This window comes from Gossypium hirsutum, chromosome A06, assembly GCF_007990345.1.
Source record: "Gossypium hirsutum isolate 1008001.06 chromosome A06, Gossypium_hirsutum_v2.1, whole genome shotgun sequence".
NCBI lineage: Eukaryota > Viridiplantae > Streptophyta > Magnoliopsida > Malvales > Malvaceae > Gossypium > Gossypium hirsutum.
The window spans coordinates 812,545-831,449 of NC_053429.1; the positions used below are offsets into that span (position 1 = coordinate 812,545).

The following is an 18,905-nucleotide window of genomic DNA, read 5'->3' on the forward strand; positions in this document are numbered from 1 at the left end:
CTACTCTGCTTTTGAAAATGCTACCTCACCCTCGCAGGCTAGTCTCCTTTCCATATCTGCGAATGTAGTTTGTTGCTACCAAGGTCTCTTGTCTTTGTTCAATAACCACTTATACACCACTAGTGACCCAATTTCAACAATAATCAAACCAGATCTCCTCCACATTATCTCAATTATTACATCTAACGCTATAATTATTACTCTTAATTCAGCTGAATCTACATCAATGGCATCACAAAGTCCCGAGAATAAAGCTCTTACAGTTCCTTCCTCGTCTCTAAGAACACCTCCACAGCCCATAGCTTCCTCAGTTGCCATTCCGCTTACGTTAAACTTTAGCAAATTTAAAATTATATTAATTTGTAATTTTAAATTTTGAAAGGGTTATAAAGCAATTTTACCAATTTTGGAGGCCCACCATTAACCCCTTGTCTATTCCCAGACAACCTACGACGATAAGCCATCATCAATAAATCGATTAACTTAGTACCTCAGGAAAGTATATATCAAAGAGTAAGGGTGAACAAAATTCGATTCAATTCGAAAAAATCATAAAAAATTAAATTTTGGATTTCGAGTTCAAGGCAAGTTGAATTTTTACAATTCGAATAACTTGAATAATTCGAATAACAGATTAGTATAAATACCATTTTGCTCCCTGTCAATTTTAAAAATGAACAAATTTGTCTCTCTTAACAAAAATTACAAAAAAAACAACAAAAGTAATTTTCAAATTTTGAAAATAATTTTTTGAATTCAAAATATTTATAGAATTTCTAAAATTTATATTTTTAAAAAATTATAAATTTTTAAAAAATATATAAAAATATATAAAAAAATTTAATAAATTAATAATTTTGGAATCTAAATAAATGATTAATGATTCAAGTTTATCGTACTAAAATACCTTATTTTGTGTTCTAACATAAAAATAGTTATATTGTACGAGATTTTAGTTTAACATTATTAATTTTTCTAATTTAACTCAAACGGTTTCACTCGATTCAATCGAACACTCACCCCTAATTCGAGTTATCCAAAAATCTAAATAAAAAAAGACAAAACTACGTCATTTTGATAAATGTTTACCCATTAGTCTTACTTTCCTTCTCGAATCGCGCCACTCTCCTTTTTTCCTTTACTCAAAATTAGTTTAAAAGTTTGTACTTCATCTAATAGTAAAATAATCAGTCCATGTAAACGGAACATTAAGTATTAATAATAAGATTCGTTAATTTAACTCGACTTGATTCGAAAAAATTTAAATTGAGTTCAATTGCTAAAATATGATTCATCAATTCAGCTAACTCAAAATTTTTTAACTCAATTTAACTCGACTCGATTGAATACTCCAGTACGAAAGACATCCCCATAAACACTGTCACAAAGCTACCCCTTTACGGCGTGATCTACCAACCAAGCACGTGGATATCGGTAAGTTGACCACGTGCATTTAACCAAATTGTTGGGAGTTAATTGTTAGATAAGAAAGAAAAAAAACATCATCAATAACTAGATATTGAATCATTTGACTTTGAAGGTCCCCTTTTTATTACAAGCATATACCCACTCACTCCCCAAATTTTTATATATATAAGTTTCCAACACACTTTTATCACACAAGATAAAATAGTACTTTGTTTTTGAACCCCAAAACTGTAAAAACTCTCCAACTTTTATCAGATCTTCTAGACAACGATGGGATCTGAATCTCAAGTCGTTTGTGTTACTGGTGCCTCTGGGTTCATTGGTTCATGGCTGGTCATGAGGCTACTCGAACACGGTTACACCGTCCGCGCCACCGTCCGTGACCCCGGTTCGTTTCCCTTTCCTTTTTCTCTAGATATTATATTTTCTATACGCTTTTTCAGTACTCTTTTAGATCCTGTTTAGCATTGCTTTTTGTTTGTTGGCGTAGTTTTTGAGGTCACAATAAGCTATTTCCATTGTAAAAATAATGATCAGTTTTTGTTATTAAAATCATGGTTTGAATGTGGTCGGGAGTTTGATCTCTAGTTGATACTCTAACTTCGATAAAAAAAATCATGATTTTGACAAACTAACTTTAAAGCCTAAAAAAAATAATGCTTTTGGCTTTTAAAGATATTTATTTTTATACATTTCATTTTCTTATCAAATATGTGTTTGTTTTTTTTAAGTAATGTTAAACTAACTGCAAATACAGTGAAATTAATTTCTTTTTTCATATAAATAGATAATCAAAAGAAGGTAAAGCACTTGCTTGATCTACCAAAAGCCAACACCCATTTGACATTGTGGAAAGCTGATTTATCTGAAGAAGGAAGCTTTGATGCAGCCATTAATGGCTGTTGTGGTGTCTTCCATGTTGCCACTCCAATGGATTTTGAGTCCAAGGACCCTGAGGTTGGTTTTCTTTTTACACTGATGTATTTGCATGTCTGTTGTATAGAATATATATAGTATATTCTATATAGCATTTTTAAATAAAATATATATTATACATATACATACAACTTTAATAATATATATATATTTTTAAAATATTTTATACAATATATTAGATATTATTATATATAATATATAACAACCTCTTTCTACGATTAATATTTTAAAAATTTATATTTCATTCGTAAAAATCATGCATGTGAAATTTGATGCTATTTAAAATTTTCTAATTATTTATTTTATATAAAAATATATAGTATTTTAAATTTATATGATAGAGATATCAGATCGGTTCTAAAATTTACATGTTTAACACGTATAATTATACCAATAAATTTAACAACTAAATCGTATATAAACAAATCTCTATTCTTAGTCAAATATATGTTACTAATTTTTATATATTACCATATGTTATATATGATAGTAACTAATGGATGGAAATCACTATGATAAGACTAAAAATGGGCAACTTTTTTGGCCCTTTGATAATCAAAACATTATATTGTAAAAAGGGGTGTGTCTGCAAATAGCAACCCTATTTTGCTAGATTTTTTTTTTTTTACTTTTTTACTGCTGAGTTGATTTTTTCTCTTTTTTTGGCAGAATGAAGTGATAAAGCCAACAATCAATGGAGTACTGGATATAATGAAAGCATGCATCAAAGCAAAGACAGTAAAAAAATTGATTTTCACATCATCAGCTGGAACTGTCAATGTTGAAGAACACCAAAGAACTGTTTATGATGAAAGTAATTGGAGTGATTTGGACTTTGTCTATGCCAAGAAAATGACTGGATGGGTTAGTTTCTCTCTCTTTTTTCCTTTTTAAGTAATTATTATTAGGTACATCGATAATAAGATGTTTAAAATGTTAGAACCAAATTAGACCAGTTGAATTGTAAACTGATATGGATCAATCGAACTGACTAAAAATCGATTAAATCAACAGTTGAACTGAATTTTTTATTTGTTATATATATTTTTTAATCAAACCGACCGGATTGATAAAACGATAGATTTACTAATCTTGTTAATTTGATCATTTATCCGGTTCTAAAAATATTTATTTGGGAAAGACAAGTGGTTGGCAGGCAGTAACCCCAAATAAATTTCTAAATATTTTGCAGGTCTCAGCATTTACTAAGAAACAAAAAAGAACGTTTTTTGTCTGGTACTTCAAATTTTCAAGTTGTGTGGCAGCTTTGAGCATCCATAATAAAAGAAAAAAAGGATTATTTATGTGTTTGGGACCCTTATTTTTGTAATTTTCTTTGAACACTATATTCCTTTTAGAATAAGGTAAAATTGTATTTAATCGTTCTAAAATTATAATTAATTAAAGGTCATATTTTAAAATCCGAATCATAATTATAGATGAAATTCTGATTAATAAATTTATTAATCTCAACAATTTTTATTTTATTATCTCGACTCTTTCTATATTAAATTTCTAGCTTCACCCCAACAAATTCAAATACGAATTTTGTTTAAATAGAATTAGTTTTTTTTTAACTGAAATTCATTTTCTTTTATGGTTTGTAGATGTATTTTGTCTCCAAGACATTGGCTGAGCAAGCTGCCTGGAAGTTTGCAAAGGAGAATAACTTGGATCTCATCACTATAATTCCAACTCTTGTCATTGGTCCATTTCTTATGCCTTCAATGCCACCTAGTCTAATTACTGGCCTTTCACCCCTTACTGGTAAGTAGATCTTAAACATTAAATTTTGAGGGATTTAATTAATAATTTTTAAAATGGTTTTTTTAGGGATTTAGTATTTTTTTTTTAAATTTAGTTGGTCTAAGTAAAACTTTTAAAAATTTTGAAGGTTTAATTAGAACTTACAAAATTTTTGAAGGAGTGCAATTAAAACTTTTAAAAATCTGAATGTCTATTAAGGATTTTTTTAAAAATTTGAAGGACCAAGACCTCTTTATTCATGTTCATGAGTTAGGCTCGGCACATCCGAATCAATTCAAAAAACCCCATTCACTATTTAAAAATAATAAAAACTTGTTTATATTTAAATGTAATTATAAAATATGTAAATATTAATATAAATTATTTTTATATTTTATATTATTTATAAACAATAAACTTGTTTGGGTTAAGTTAGTACGAGGTTGAAAATTTTAAATCCAAGTCCGGAAAAAAGCAAGCTAGGCCAAGTGGATCACTTGGTCCATGAATACCTCTAGCTCCCTACTCCTATTGACCCTCAGTCCCTATTCTTTAAGGATACATACAAGGACAAAGGAAGGGGCAGGCAACACGTTAGTCCTCCTAAAATGAAAAATTATGCTTTTAGCTTTTGAAAATTTATAAAATTTTAAGTAAATAATTGGTAAACTTATAGTTTGGCCTCCTTAAAAATGATAAAATTTTAATTTAGTCCTTTTAAAAGCTATATATATCAATACTACGATGAAATTATATTTTAACTCTCATAAAAATATATAGCTCGACCTCGACCTTAAGAAAAAAGTTCCAGCAATATAATATATATATATTGATTTTTGCATGATTTTATGTAATAATGCAGGGAATGAAGCTCATTATGGTATCATTAGGCAAGGGCAGTTCGTGCACTTGGATGATCTCTGCATGTCTCACATATTCTTGTTTGAAAACCCTAAAGCTGAAGGCAGATACATTTGCTCCTCCCATGAGGCTACCATTGTAGAGCTTGCCAAAATGCTAAGAGAAAAATACCCAGACTACAATATTCCTACTGAGTAAGCCCATTTTTTAAAAGTCAAATTCTTAATTTTCGTTGCTTTTTTGGAATAGCCAAATTCTATTCCAAACTCAAAAACTTGATACGATTAATCATAGTTCAAATCCGATGCAACTTGATTCAATAATAAAAACTCCACAACCCAAACCAGATATTATCAAATCATAATGACAGTGGTGGAATGCGGTATTAAGTTTTGAGGGCTTAATTAAAATTTTTAAAAACTTTAGGGTTTATTAAATTTTAAAAAATGGGGTTTAATGACATTTTTCAAAAAACTAAGGGGTCTGGTTAAATTTTTAAAAAAATTGAGAAAATTAATGAGAATTTTCGAAATTTTTATAGGATTTAATCAAAATTTTTGAAACTTTTGTAGAGCTTAATTGGAATTTTTAGAAATTTTGGGAGTCGAAGTTAAATTTTCAAAATTTTGTGGGTCTTATTAAAATTTTAAAATCTTTTGAGGTTTAATGAGATTTTTCAAAAAATTTAGGAGGACTAATTTATTTTTTTATTTTCAAAATTTTAAGTTTAAGTAAAATTTTCAAAAATTTGGAAGAACTTAATTTTCTAAATTTTTGAGAGCCCCACTCTAGCTCTCTTCGCTCCACTCCTAATAATGACCTAACCACTCGAACTCGAGTGTCAAATCAAAATAACTCAAATCCTAAATCGATCGTAACTTAAAATAGATCCAAAAATTTTAAAACCTAGTTTAACCAACCCACCCAATTATAACCCTAATGGGTAGCTTGTCTAATTGCTTATATGAATGTTTTTGTTACATGATCAGGTTCAAAGATGCAGATGAAAACTTGGGAAATGTGGTCTTCAATTCCAAAAAGCTGTTGGATTTAGGGTTTCAATTTAAGTACAGCTTGGAAGACATGTTTGTAGGAGCTGTGGAGACATGTCAAGAAAAAGGGTTAATTGCACCTCCAACAAAGATTGAGAATGCAATAAATGGTGATACCATTGCTTCTATTGAGACACCAAACAGTGTTAAATGTTAGAACAATATCTATCTATACCATGGATGTATCACCATTGTCATGTTAAGGGCTTTGGTGTTAAGGGCTTAATGGTTTCTTGGTTATACGTGGTTTTGTGTTGATTGTTGCATTCTTGTCTTTTTGAGGGTAGATTTTCGCGAGGAGGGTTGGGAGTCTTAGTGGTTTGATATTAAGATGTTCTCATTTTAAGATTTGGTATTATTGTTTTGGGTGTGGGACTATTTTGTGGGAGATGTTGCATCTTGTTAATTGTAACATTCTTCGCTTTTGCTTATTGTGTATTAATTAAGCAAAAAAAAAAGGATAATTTGTACCATTTTAGTCGTTATCAAAGAATAAAAATTATATGTTCTTTGGATATTCTAGGTTTGTTTCTAAGAATTAGGTTGTATGATTATAATTTTATATATAATTGGTCAATATATTTTTATGCACAGACAACATAACGGAACTTACCATTGAATTTTGAAAGGTCTAACTAAATTTTTTTTTTAAAATGAGGACTTATTGTATGATTAGTTCCGTCGGTGTCAAAAATATAGAATTTGTAGGCAAGAGAAGATTGAATCAAAATAATTCCTTTTTTTTTTAAGTAAAATTCTATTTCTATCAGAGGACAATATGAATGATACATCATATTTCATCAACGCACTAAACGGGTTATACGATATCTCTGATGTGGAAGTAGGCCAACATTTCTATTGGCAAATAGCAGGTTTCCAAGTCCATGCCCAAGTACTTATTACTTCCTGGGTTGTAATTGCTCATGGAATACGATTCACTTTCGAGATGCCTTCGTGGTGAAGTGACAAACACATGAGACTCAAAATCTCGTGCTAAAGAGCGTGGAGGTTCAAGTCCTCTTCAAGGCATAATATTGAGAATGCTTATTGAATTGGAATAAGTTCGGCAACAGATTACGAGATCTTGGTGATCTTCTCTATCTAATGAATGGGGAGTCCACTTTGAAATCGCTCGCCTCACCCCGAGTATATGCTTCAACAGGAATCACGTACACAAGGGTAGACTGATACAATATAAACCTCTGGTAAAATACCCCCCATAACCCAACGGATAAAGTACATTACATAGCCCGTTTTAGGGATTGGCGACTTACCCATTCCGTGACTTTGGCACTAGACGTTCCAAAAATGGGTACTATCAGATCGATTGAATTCAATAATAGATGCCTAGTGGCATGCCAGCACTTCTCGATCGTGAAAAAATTTTCAAAAAAATGTCATAATGTACAAAATCAAATTTAACAGTAAAAATGAAAAAAGAAATTTTAAAAGACGTATACAAAGATTAATTTGCCCATTTCTTAGGAGCAAATGCAATTCATCTTCTAATACAAAAACCTTCGAGTCAAATTAAAAGAAAAAATTTTGAGTTAATCGAGTTGACAAGACCTATTTTATCATCCCCTCTCAATTTAAATTTTTTTTGAATAAAATTGAATGAAATAAAACTCGAGTCGAATCAAATAAAATTGTTCGAGTTAAATTAAAAAATTAAATATGTCAAATTAGAACTTCATTATCGTATAACTAATTCCATATTATAGTATATAAATTTGAAACAATATATATTTGAAAATTTTTTCAAAACAAAATAATAAAAAAATAATTTATTATGATAAACATAATCATTAATTAACTTATTTAAGTTCCAAAATTATTATTTTAAAAAAATTTAAAATTTTATTTTTCTTTATATGTTTTTTTAAAAAATTTAAAACTTATATAATTTAAAAAATTGAATTTTTTATAAATATTTTAAATTTTAGATATTATTTTAAATTTTTAAAAGTTATTTTATTTTTTGTATTTTTTGTTGTGAGAGATCGATTTGCTCATTTTTTAAATTAACGGGAACAAAAGAAATATTTACACAAATTTATTATTCAAATTATTCGAGTTATTTGAATTGTAAAATTCAACTCAACTCGAACTCAAATTATTCGAGTTAACTCAAATAACTCAATTCAATTAATTCAAAATTCAAAATATTTTTAACTTTTTTGAATCAAATCGAGTTTTATTCACCCCTATTCATAGGTACTTTTATTGTGTAAAAGGTGTTGTAGGCCGATTTTGGGCCTGTTTACAACCAATCAGCCCAAATTACCCACTTAATAACCTCTAAACCCAAAAACCAATACATTACCCAAATCCCCTAAAGCCCAAATACATTACAACTAAACCCAACACCCTTTAAAACCCAGTTTCAAAACCCAAGCCCAATTAACCCATTGGCCTAACTAGGGTTTCAGAAAAGCTGAAACCCTAGCCACCTTCTGAGCACCCCAACACCGCAATGTCCAATCGCCCATGCCTCTGCCACCACCACATCCACCACCTGCTCCACCTACAAAATCAAACAGAGCACGTAAGCAGCAAAATATAGGGAAACAAATTTGTACAAAGGCTATAAAAAAAGCCATCAAAAACAAATGTAAACCGAGGGGGGGACTCGGCAACTTTTTTTTATAAGAAAGAAAAAGCATTCGATTCCTAAACAATACGAGAATAGCAAATTCCATTGATACAAGAGCACAAGTATAGTACCGAATCAGAGGACCAAGATATACAAAACTTGAAAAGCAAATACCAAAGGTGATTTATTTTATTTCTTTCCCATTTTTAAACCTATTTTTTTCTATAAACATATATATTTAACAGATATATATTTAAAAAATAACAGAAAAAAATAAAAATAAAAATTTTACCTTCCCGGCCACCGTGTACGGTGGCTGGCGCCGGCGACGGATGGCGGTCCGGTGACCGGCCGCTAGCCGGAATCCTTCCCTTCTCCCTTCTTCTCTTTCTTTTTTTTTCTTTTCTCCCTTCACAAATGAATTTTTTCTGAAAATAGGCCTATTTATAGCCCTCCGAAATGACGTCGTTTTGGGGGCTGTACTTAAGCCCCAAAACGACGTCGTTTAAGCCCTTTAACCCGATCCGACCCGACCCGTCCGGCCTAGGGTCCGCGTGTTTTTTAACGGAAGGGTTAATTGCGCATTTAGCCCTTCCGCTTCTTTATTAATGTACAATCAAGTTTTAATTTAATTTAATTTGGCCCTAAAAGTTGTTGCGTGATTCAATTTAATCCCTTTGCTGTTGTGCGTTTTAAAATAGTTCAGAAAATTGCATTTTTGGTCCCCTTATGTTTCTCGCGTATTCTAATGGGTCCCTACCTTTCGTTTTTATTTAAAAATTTATTCCGTTTTTATTTTACTTCCAATTTAATCCTTGATATCATTTTATTATTTTGTTTCTTTTCCATTATTTTATTATTTAGTGCTATTGTTATATCATATATATTATTTACATTATTTTATCATTACTGTCTATCCTCAATTTTACTATAATATTATTACTATTGTATTTTATTATGTTCATTATTATTACTAAATCTATTGTTTACTAAGTATTTTGCCATTCTTAGTGTCTGTATTATTTTTGCTTAATATTTATACATGTATATATTTTATGTTTCTTTTATATTTTATACATTATGTACATATACCTTTTTTATATATAATTATTATTTCTAATATATATATACTTTTATACTATCATGTATGATTTTTATGTATACACCTTTTAGCATTAATTCATTGTATGTAAATATCTGTATATTAATAGTTGTTTTTAATATTCTAGTATATATTATGTATTCATACTTTAAGTATTATATTATATGTGTATATATATTATGTATGAATTTTAATAGCATATTGTACTTATTATTTTCACTATTATTATTTATTATTATTATCTACATATATATAGATATGTACTTAGTTATTAAAAACACCGTTTTCTTATTACGGTATTATATAGGTGTTATGTTTTTATACTGTGTTTCTAATATTATATTACATAAACTTTGCATCCATATTATTATATTTTAATGTGTTCACATAAATACATGTATATAACTATATAGCATTATCAATGTTTTAATATTATATTTTTGTCACTTTGCTTATTATTATTATTATTATTATTATTATTATTATTATTATTATTATTATTATTATTATTATTATTGGCGTTATACTTTAGCATTTTATTACTACCATTGTTACTTATATACTATACGTATATGTATTACATAGTGCTATTAGTATTTTTCTTTTAACATTATTTCAATGTCATGTACATTCTGTTATATATTTATTATTTTAATCATACATTATGTACATATTGCATTTGTATATGTATATAGGCATATATGTATTTCGATATTCTAGTTATACATTTTTTATACCATCTTACACATATACTTTAATACTTTATGTATATATTCTTATATATATTATGTATATACATTTTTATATCTTACGTATATATTTTAAATATTATATTGTGTATAGATTTTAATACTGTCATGCATATTTTAACACTATTATTATGTCACATCTTTAATATATATACGTATATGCATATGTAGTATTATTAGTATTTTTAATATTATATTTTCCTTCACCTCACATACTATTATTTATTATATGTATATATAATCCATTGTTTTATTTCGTGTTTAATGCTATTATTATGCACAATATCAAATACATCGTGAATACTTTATTTTATCATCTGCTTCATATATTTGTAAATTTCATTTTATTACAACATTGTTATAAGTTTCTATTGTTTTAAATAAAAATAATATTCTTATTCATGTTTTAAATCAATTTCAATAAGCAAGGTAACGTACCGATTTGACATTAAGTCATTGACTTCATCGTTATGTTGAGTGAACATCAATCGACTCGTGTTAAAACGGTATGCCCTTCTCAAAAAAATCAAAAAAAAAACTAAAAATTCTCATTTTTCAATCGGGTCACGGTTAAATATCATTGAACTCGCATTTTTAAAAATTAAGACAACACGTGTTTGACGAGATACCAATTTTAGGCGTCGCGAGGGTGCTAATACCTTCCTCGTGCGTAACCGACTCCCGAACTCTAGTTTTCTCTGAATTTTAACGTAGACCTAAATTTGGTCTTCTTTTTATCAAAAATAAAACTTTTGGTTAAAATGAAGATTTATTAGGTGTCCGATCACACCTAGGAAAAAGGATCGGTGACGACTCCTTTTTTTTAAATCAAACCTCGGTCTCTAAACTTTCAATCAAACACCCTAATTAGCGACTAAGATAAAATTTTTACGTCGCTACAAAAGGCATTGAAGCTTTTTAAATTCAAAAAATATTTAGAGTTTCATGTGAAAATGATATATAATATAATCCAATTTTCAAATGATGTACATTGAAGCTTTTTTTTTTCCTTTCCATTTCAATAGGGCACTAAAACATTAACTAATATATATGACAGCACCCTCCATGGAAACCCAATCTCTACCTTTCTTCTGCACTAAATCGGTTCCAAGCCTCCTGTAGATTTCACATATAAAATAGCATACATACACATAAAATTAGATACTTGAGATGAACTAGGAATGTAACAACTCAATTTTTGTTTTCTTTTATTGTAGGTTAACCTATGATTTTGGTCGGATTTAGTCTATCTACTTTAACCTTACATAGTTTTATAGATAAATGTATTTGGCAGATCCCTTTATTACAAGGACCAAATCAAATTAGTTCTTTTTAATAATAGATTAATTTAGTCCTTATACTATTTAAAAAACCAAATAAATCCAAATTTTAAAGTTTAAAAAATGGCATTTATTGTTAACAGAGTAAATATTTTGAATGCTTTTTATAGTTCTAGAGTTGAATTGCGAATGAAAAAAATAATATTTTGAAACCCTATTGGCTTCTTTTTTATAGTATAGTAATTAAATTATACATTTAATGGTAGAGGGACTAATTTGATCTAGTCCCTATAATAGAAGGACTTGGAAGGTACTTTCACCAAGTTTTATCCCTACTATGATTAATGTTATACTTTAGTCCAAATCACTAACACCCTTACAAATTCAGTGAAACCAATATAGAACTTTTTTATAAAAAGTCCAAATCATTATGTTGGGCTGGAAATTTTCTTTTAAATGAAAAAGTAGTCGAAAATATTTATAATCATAATTTCACTATTGCAAAGATAAAGAGAATTTTAGGTTTCTGAGGTTTTTCTAACTTACACCAACTAACAGTTTTTTCAACCATGTTAGTGACATGGACTAAGGCATAGTAGTAGAATCAAAATATGTCAAATTAAAGTACAAGGACAAATCCTACAATTTAACCTTTTGGCGTCTTGTTTCCCTAACTCAATATAAGAAATAAATAAGAATAAATCAATGAAAGCTTTGGTTAAAGAAGGAAAGCAACAAACCTTGAGAAGATCAAAAACTTTCTCGCAAATGTACTTTTGTTGTATGGTAGCACCTCGTTGCTGCAACTTATCAGGATGAACACACAGTGTAGCTTTTCTATATGCTTTCTTTACAGCTGCAGCGGCTAGAATATCCGTAAGCGGTATTGGCTGCCAACCGCTATCAGGGCCAAGGATCTGCCAGCAATGCAAAAATTCAGTTAAACCAGGGCGTCCTAAGCAGTATATAGCCAAATATCTCCAACCCCATGGCCACAGGCCACAGTGTAAATGTCAAAAGATTTAATCCTACCATTGTATGATGTATTTATGAACAAAAATAAAAAATCTGTTACATACATATTGTAATGTCGATAACAGTGCACGTAAATTTCCTTGCTTCCCACTTGACCACCTTTTGACTTCGGCATCCAGAGTTTCTGCTAACCTCTGCAATACAAATTAGGATCCAAAATTGTTAGACAAGAACAGAAACCGGCCTCATTGCGAAAATTTTTATCGTTTCATTTGAATGTATAAGTTACATTTCTTTCAGCTTGTTCTTTCTGAGCAAGAAGATCACGCTCGTTCTTCTCTGCAAGTGCTTTGGCCTGGAAACAAAAGAAAGTGAGATTCTCAATACTAGTTGCAAAATCCGTACCGGATAAGTGACAATGATAGTAGAAGGCATACCGCTCGTTCTGCTGTCCTTTGATGCCTTTCCAACCTAGCTTTACACCTTTGAGCTGATTCACCAACAGCTCCATCTGACTCCTCAGAATATTTTGAAGCTTCATGAAGCAAATAAAGCTGATTCAGAATTTAAGGGTTTTCTTTTCTTTTGCCCAAACAAGTAATTTAATCATCACAGAAAAAAAAGTGCCATTTCTCTTTTCTGTTTTGCCAAGTCCATGCAGGATATCTTTAAATACCAGTTTACCACATACCACTCTGGTTTGAAGAATTAGGATATCTGGAAGTTGCAGGAGGACATGAGCCTTTGTATCGGGAATCCTGCAAAATATTCCAGTAATCATTTCTTTGCCCTTTTGTGCCATTTCAGCAAAGAGGAAAAATGGATGACAGAAGAGGACACTCACATAAGATTGGTAGCTCTGCTTTGAATCAGAGAACTTTTCAGCCTGGTTCCTGGCTCCAAGGGAAGCCTTTTCGGACAAAGCTTTCTCCAAGGCACGCTGCCGGGCCTCTGCAGTTGCTCTCTCTACTGCAGCACGCTCAGCTTTAAGTTTCGCTTCCATAAATGTCTTATCATTGGTATCAGCAGAATGCTTGACTGACTCTCCTTGGGTTGTTTCAGCCTTTACCTTACGCTGTGCTTCTATATTCGTTCTTCCAGCAGCAGCCCTCTCCCGGGCTTCAGCAAAGGCCCTTTCACGAGCTTCACGAATAGCTCTTTGAACAGCTATTCTCTCCTTTTCTTTTTCTTTTACCTTTTCCTTTTTCCTTTCTCTCTCTTTTGCTTCACCTACTCTTTTTTGTTCTTCCTTAACTAGCTTAACTTCTTCCTCGGAAGCATTTTCGGTTTCCCTCTCTTCCTTCATCAGGATTTTAGGAGAATTTTCCTCTTCGTATTCTGTACTTTGGCCTACTTCAATCTCATGACCTATTTGTGTGGCTTCATTTTTATCACCAAACTCGCAATGTAACTGGGAATCAACGAATCTTACCTCATCAGTGTGTTCAAAGCTATACTTGTTCTCTTCCTGTTTCAAACAAACAACAGCCTCCCTTACATCTTCTGATTTACAAGCCAGTTCTTCAACATGCTTCTCCACGGTGAAGGTTTTTTCAGACTTCTCGGAATGCTGCTCATACTGATCTTTCTCAAATTTTACGTCAGCTGGATCAACGTCTATACTGCTTCTTTCGAAATTAGATGCATCTGCTGTATTTTCTGCTTGCCACTTAATCTCATCAGGTTTCAAGTTGCTTTCAGCCAAGTCAGACTTATCAAATTCCAGGTTTTCTTCCAAGTTAGTAGCCATTTCGTCTGCTTCTGAATTTATTTCAGTTTCTTTACACTCACTATAAGCTTTGCATCCTTCCACAATCCCTACATTTTCTTCATTATAAAGGAACTCTGGAGTCATTTCACAGCTGTCTTCACTAATAGTGGGCTCCAAAGTTTCACCTAGATCGTTAAATTCATTGCTATTGGATGCATTATCAGCTACTTCAAGGTCTTCCCAATAGCAGTCTAGAGCATCTTCCCTTGCTTCAGTCGTCTCATCTGCTTCTTGATTGGTCTGGTTTTGCACCTCTTCAGTTCCCACACTCTCAGAAGCCATCATCTGTCCCTCATCCGCTGCTTCCATCTGATAAGCATCTTCAAGCAATTCTACATTCTCTTCAGCCTCCATAAATTCCTCGTTCCCCAACAAATCACCATTTTCTTCAAGTTTCCTCATTTCTTCCTCATGATCAAAATCATTATCTCTAGGATCAATTATTACCGGTTCCTTCGTTTTGTCAGACATTTGCTCATTGTCTTCTCTATCACAAGCATCTTCTTCTTCACTGTTTTCTTCTGGTTTACAAGCCGCACTAACTTCCTCCTTCAGTTCTGATATCTCAAAAGCTTCTTCAGATATCTCCTCAAATTTTTCCTGTACAGAGACATCTTCTAACAGCATCTCATTCTCTTCCTTCTCGGAAACATTTTCTTCCTGTTCAATCTTATATTGATATTTCTCCTTCATATCCACCCCTTCCTTAGCAACTGTTAATCTCTCCAAGTCGTCAGTATCCTTTACTTCTTCCATTTCAACCTTTTTCGCATCTTCTATTGGTTGCTCTGGATCTTCTGATTTCCTTTCACATGGTTCTAGTTCATTGCACACGTTCTCTTCAGTTTCCTCCCACTGTTCACCAAATCTTAGTTCAGTTTCATCTTCTTTCGTATCATGAAACTCTACATCAGGCACTGATTCATGCAGACATTCCTCGTTATCACAAAACTCTCTCGATTCATCTATTTTCGTCTTCAGCTCAGTAGCTTCCTCAACAACTTCTGATTCCTCGTTATATTCTTCTGGTTTGTCGATGGTTGTCTTCTCTTCTCCCTCACGTTCATTCAGATCCTGGGTTACATCTGTTTCCCTTTCTCCATCTTTTGCGGCTTCCCTTTTCTCCACTTCATCTTGTCTACAATCAGCCTGCAGAGATATGAAATCCTTTGCACATGTTTCTCCTGCCGCTTCTCTTGCAACGAAACCTCTCTTCTCGTCTTCTAATTCAGCAGCCACTTGGTGATCTTTGATCACATTTTGCATTTCTACTCCATCAGAAGTTTGCTGACAAGCTATTATCTTTTCACTAGTCTCCTGAGCTTTATCTTCCCTGAAATTATTTTGTTTGACAGTATCTTTACTCTTCTTTCTGTCCTCACTAGTCGAACTACCATTAGATCGGGGTTTGACCCGTCCCATATAACCTTTTCTTCTTTCCATTATTTCTTTTGCAACTTTTAACCTAGCTTGAGCCTCCTCTATTGCTTTCTTCACTGCTGCTGCAGAAGTAGCAGCAACTGAATTCACATCCAATTCATCATCAAAGTAAGGGGGAGAAGAAACACCCATATCACAATCCAAAGATTGACTCCTCGGAACCCCAAACTTCAAAGAATCACGATTATTAACACCATTTTTATACGACATGCTTGAAGCTCGCTTCACTTTTGAAGGAGGTGTTCCATGGCCAAAATCATAGGTCCCAAATAGTACATCATTACAATCAGACCCATTACTTTTAGGCTCGCTATGGAACTGATCCACACCTTTCAAAGTCTCTTTACCAACACCACAAGCTTGAACATCAGACGCTGGTTTCTCACAATGTACACCATCATCCCCTTTCCCCCCGCCTAACTTTTCAGTCCCATAAGGCTCGTTTACAGCAGAAGAAACCGGGTTCTCCCTCGGCGGAGCTATGTTTTCATCAACAACACAAGTGAAACCAGGAACAGCTACATGTATTGTTCCATTTGTCCCATTTTTGCTTCCGAGGCTACTTTTATTATACGACATTTTGAACTGCTTCACACCATTACTTGATCCATGGGAAGCCTCATCTTTCGACACAACTCGATTACCCGAAGGATACGAAAACGACCCGTCCGAATGCGATTTTGTCTTAGCTGGTCTCCTACAAAATTAATCTAATTTATGCTAGATCTTTCCTCATATATATAAAGAGAAAAAATCACAATATTTAACGTGTTAAATTTAGTACTACCACTTTCTAATGAATTTAGCATTCAACATTAAATGCAAAGATCAAAAGTTCAACACAACTATTCTCAAACCAAACAAGCTCTTAAAGATCAAGGTTTTACCTATACATGAAAACACAAACATATTTCGACATCCAAACACGCCCTAACACCATATTTACATATTTAAGTAACTAAATAGAAGATCAAAAGGAAAAATAAATAAAATGAACTTACTTTTTATCTCTATTTGGCTTAGCGACGAATTCTTCGTGAGAAACAGCAAAATCCACATCCCCAAAACCACCAAAAATGTTGGAATAATCAAGCTTTGAGCTAGAAACCTCGACGGAGAACTTCCTCTGGTTCAGTTCAGGGACATCGAGGAACGGAATCGAAGAACCTGAACCACCGCCGAATATCTCGGCGTAATCTTCAACGGCCGATCCAACTTTGGTTTGACCACCGAAAACGCCGTCATACAAGCTTTTACCATTGAAACTATGGCCGTTACTAAGTTTCTTACTGAAAGATGTAGCTGCCGAAGCTCTTTGGTACTCCATTGAAATAACAAAAATAAAAAAGAGATCTTTAGGGTTTGTTTTTCAGAGGATTTTTTTTCCCTCTGTTTCACTGCAGTGTACAAGACACGAAGAGAAGAAGAAGACTCTGTGAGGAGACGAGAAAATGAAAAATAAAAATTATTTGAAACGAGAAATTGAACACAAAAAAAAAAGAAATTAGTAAATGTGGGGTATATTTGTCAGTGTACGGTGAAGGTTAAAATTTGTCATAACTCCCTATATTTTTTGAAAATTATAATTTAGTCCTTATAATTTTATTTCTAAGAATTTAATCTTTCTTCTTTTCAGATTTTAAAATTCAGGTTCAACCGTTAATTTTTTTTGTTAATTACACCAGGCAACCCCAAACAATTATTCTCATTTTAAATTGGTCCTAAACTCCAAAATGTTCTAATTACGGAAGCAAATGGGCTGGCTTGAGCGGGCTTGGATTGGGCTTTCTTCATATTCGAATTTTTTTAGGCCCAAATTAGCTTGGACTCTGATTTTTTGGGCTCAAAGTTTTTCAAACTACAATTTTCTCAAGCTCAAGCTCTTTCAAACTCAGATTTTTTCGAGTTTAATTTTTTTTCGAATTCAAGCTTAGATTCGAGCCGGCAGACTTTGATGGGTTCAAATAATTTTGAATTTTTATAAGTTATAAATATTTTAATTTTTTAATGTAATAATTCATTTTACTTTTATAAGATAACAACACAGTTGAAATTTTCTCTAATTCTTATAGACTTGGGCTTTGTGGGTTCATGCTTGGATTTTCTCGAGCTTGAATCTGTTACAAGCTTGGGCTTTCTTGAATTTCAATTGTAATGGGCTCAAATCAGCATGGCTGAACTTTCGGGCTCGGGCCTATTTGTCAGCTTTAGTTTTAATTACATCTCCAAACTATCAATGTTATGTTAATTAGGTCCTTTCATTATTAAAACTATTAATTTAACCATTAAATTAGACGTCAAATATTACATAGCTAAATTTAAGATAAAAAATTTGAAGAAATAAAACTTCGTCGCATAACTTTTAAAAGTAAAAAACTAAAATTAAAGTAAAACTGGAAAAAAAATGAACAATAAAAATTCTGTAAAAATTTTGAAAACCTTAAAACTAATATTTTTAAAACATCTACTTTTATAATATTCATTTTTTAAAAAAATCATTTTAAATTATGTTACATAAGATTTGGTGTGTCATTTATCATTTAAATTAATGATTTTAGTAATAAAAGAACCTAATTGATATAACCTTGATAATTTAGGGATGTAATTAAAATAATTTAAAGTTTAGGGACCAATTTAGAATGAGGGGCATAGCTTTGGGATGATTGATGCAATTAACTCTAACTTTTTTGCTGCAACATTTTAAAATAAAAATAAAAATCACTTGATAATCATGTAATTAAAAAATAGTATCGTAATTACCATTAATTTAAAAAAATAATGTTAACAGTTGGATCCAAGGTTGTTTGAATTGAATTTCACCAGCTGATTGGATTGGTTGGACACAGAATTGACCAAGGTATCAATCTAAAGGACATTAAATTAGTTAACTTGAAATCGATACAAACTTGTTGAAACGAGCAATAAACTTGTTTTTAATGATTTATTTAATTGAACCAATTAGACCGATT

At 31.6% G+C, this 18,905-nt stretch overlaps 2 protein-coding genes across 2 annotated transcripts; one reads left to right on the plus strand and one right to left on the minus strand.

Moving 5' to 3' along the window:
* The first annotated feature begins 1,514 nt into the window (after positions 1–1,514).
* On the plus strand, positions 1,515–6,538 carry LOC107938889 (bifunctional dihydroflavonol 4-reductase/flavanone 4-reductase). Its single transcript, XM_041114747.1, has 6 exons — positions 1,515–1,816; positions 2,216–2,385; positions 3,034–3,228; positions 3,972–4,131; positions 4,973–5,165; positions 5,961–6,538. Exons 1-6 carry the CDS (start codon positions 1,699–1,701, stop codon positions 6,178–6,180), a joined length of 1,056 nt encoding a protein of 351 aa, XP_040970681.1. The 5' UTR covers positions 1,515–1,698; the 3' UTR covers positions 6,181–6,538.
* A 4,855-nt stretch (positions 6,539–11,393) lies between these two features.
* LOC107938914 (auxilin-like protein 1) lies at positions 11,394–17,407 on the minus strand. The gene is made up of 8 exons (XM_016872168.2): positions 16,938–17,407; positions 13,570–16,633; positions 13,417–13,483; positions 13,163–13,260; positions 13,015–13,080; positions 12,830–12,919; positions 12,491–12,667; positions 11,394–11,586 (listed from the first exon to the last, which is right to left on the minus strand). Exons 1-8 carry the CDS (start codon positions 17,261–17,263, stop codon positions 11,551–11,553), a joined length of 3,924 nt encoding a protein of 1,307 aa, XP_016727657.1. The 5' UTR covers positions 17,264–17,407; the 3' UTR covers positions 11,394–11,550.
* Between the last annotated feature and the right edge of the window lie 1,498 nt (positions 17,408–18,905).